General features: G+C 53.8%; 1 protein-coding gene across 1 annotated transcript; it reads right to left on the bottom strand.

Annotated features, from left to right (window-relative positions):
- Nucleotides 1-814: 814 nt before the first annotated feature.
- LOC127750360 (glutamic acid-rich protein-like) lies at nucleotides 815-1932 on the bottom strand (the record flags this gene model as incomplete). The annotated part of the gene is given in 2 exon segments (XM_052271897.1): nucleotides 815-1637; nucleotides 1724-1932. Coding segments are annotated over 2 exon segments (366 nt in total), but the record flags the coding sequence as incomplete, so codon positions are not given.
- Between the last annotated feature and the right edge of the window lie 520 nt (nucleotides 1933-2452).

Genomic DNA, 2452 nt, shown 5'->3' with positions numbered 1-2452 from the left:
CGGGGCGGGGCGGGGTGGGGCGGGGCGGGGCAGCAACAGGTTCCTCGCGCGCTCGCCTCCGGTCCCCTCCGGTCTCCCCGGTCTTCTCCTCTCCCGTGTTTACGTGCCGGCCCGTCTTTCTTGCCTCTCCATGGCGCCCGGCTGACCTCCCCGGCGCGCTCGGCTCTCGGCTCCCCCGTGCACGCCGTCAGCCTGGCGGCGCCCGCGCCCCGTCCGTGGTGTGGTCGTCTGCTTTTACGCCCTCCCCCCCTGTCGTTCATTGCCCCCCGCGGCTCTTCTCGCCACCCGCGCCCCACCCCACGCCTCCACCCCCGCCCCTCCGCGCCAACGCAAGGCCGACGTCATCATCGCCGTGGTCGCGGCTTGGCCCGGCCGCGATGGGCGTAGGCTTTAGGCCGCCACCCGAGTCTCCCGCCAGGTAGGCAACCCATGCCACTCGCGTGCGGCGGCGCGGCCTACCCCACTGGCACCTGTGACCCTTTCTGTTCTTTCCCTTCCGCGTCTGAATTCGAAACCATACCCGGAAATATCTTCGCGATATCAACCACCCCCACGCTGTCACGCCGTGCCACCCTCACGCGACCCCACCCCCCACACCATAACACCCCGTAAATTGGTCGGAATTAGACACAGCGACAGGCGCTGCCGGGGCCGGGCGCGGCGGGGAAGGCCCGGCCCACCACTAGACGGATGGGACAGCGGAGGTTCTGCTGCAGCCCGGAAGCGGCGAGACCGCGATCAAAGTGCCATCTAGCAAGAGGCATCGTCATAGGTAAAGGAAGAAAGAGTGCCTAGCCATGAAAAAAAAAATTCATTCTTTTCTTTTCCTTTTATATTTTTTTTATGAAAAGGGAAGGAAAACAGATAACATTATTCACTACCCGATAGTAGTGTGCCCAGGAAAGTGTATGGTACATCTGTGATGCATTCGCCCGCATTTACTTTTACTTTTTGCGCGTTATTTAGTTTCTATACAGCATGAAAAAATACCTAAAGTTTCTGTTGGCCAAAAAGTGCAGCACGAATAGAACACGCTGCACATTACATAAAGGCGAGACTACCGCTTATACACAATTAAAACTAAATCAACAACAGTCAGTCCAACAATCATGTCCCCTCATCACCACAATCAATTACACACATACACACTCATCCTTTATAATATAAAAAAAATACTTTACATGACTAGCATTGAGCACAAGCCTCTTCGTAACATTCGACAAAAATAAGATGTTTCAGTTCCGGCATTATACAGTACTTTCCAGGAGAGATAAAACATCTGCAGTCCGTACTGTGTGTCCGTACTGTCGTGTTCATGTCTTTACATACAGTTCATGAAAATATCCTGGTGATTTTTATGTTGTTGTTTTTTTATAAACTTCGCCGGAAGTTCCCAAAATGCCATATGCCCACTGTGCAGTACCGGCTGCGCAAGGGGACCGCAAGAGTCGCTGGGGTGTCCGGCGCGCCCCGACCGCGCTTATCCCAGCTCCGCGAGGACGGAGTTGAGGTCCTCCTGCAGCATGAGCGACATTTCTCGGTGCTTGCTCAGGTCGTCCTTGACTCGGTCGATGTTGGCCTTGAGTAGGTAGTTTCCCTTCTTGAGCGCGCCCAGGATGCCCTCGTGGCGTCTGGTCCTGAAGAAAGAAAGGATATCGCGTCACAATGCAACTCATAACGTGGTGCTGCTGCCCAACCGCCGCCACCGAGCCGCGTGCCTCACCTGGAGTTCAAGTTGTTTCTCTTGTCGTCCACAGGAGCGTCGGCTGGCAGCTCGTCCCCGCTGCCCTCGTCCGCCTCGCTCTCCTCTGACTCGGACTCCTCGCTCTCCTCCTCTTCTTCCTCGTCATCCTCTTCCTCCTCGTCCTCTCCCTCCTCGTCGTCCTCTTCTTTCATTAGCTTGGCCATCTTGTCGACCTCTTTCTGCAGAGACTGTACGAGGGAGAAAAGGGAGCGTTTGATCAGTTGTAGTGCTGATCGCACCTCGGCCTCTGGGGTTTTGGGGGTTTTGGGTTAGTTTACCCGCGGGGCTGGGGAACGATCAGAAGACGTTTGTGCCAGCCTATGGCCAGATGGGACGTCATTCTCTAGGAACTTTAAAAATTGAAGCGCCGCGACACCACCGACCGGGTCGACCGGGCGACCATCGGTCAGCCTAAAAGGACCTGTTTTTAGACAGCGGAGTTGTCTTCTACGATCGTTTTGCCCCGATAGTCAATTGTTTTACATGGCCCTTTATGGGATATTAGAAACCGGTCTAACGATTTTCTTAATTTTTTTTAAAAAATTAGAAAGTTCAATTTTAAATTGATCCTCGAAGTTTAATCAAAAACTTAATTTTCAGTTTTTTGCAAATTTAAATTGAAATCGCTGTTTCTATGGTGATACTCGGCTCGTCACGAGAGAGATGGAGATAGTTTTGCATGCAACAAGTAGGCCGAGCCGAGCCAAT

Source organism: Frankliniella occidentalis, unplaced genomic scaffold, assembly GCF_000697945.3.
Source record: "Frankliniella occidentalis isolate FOCC.00 unplaced genomic scaffold, Focc_3.1 Scaffold178, whole genome shotgun sequence".
NCBI lineage: Eukaryota > Metazoa > Arthropoda > Insecta > Thysanoptera > Thripidae > Frankliniella > Frankliniella occidentalis.
This window is presented reverse-complemented; position numbering and strand designations above follow the sequence as displayed.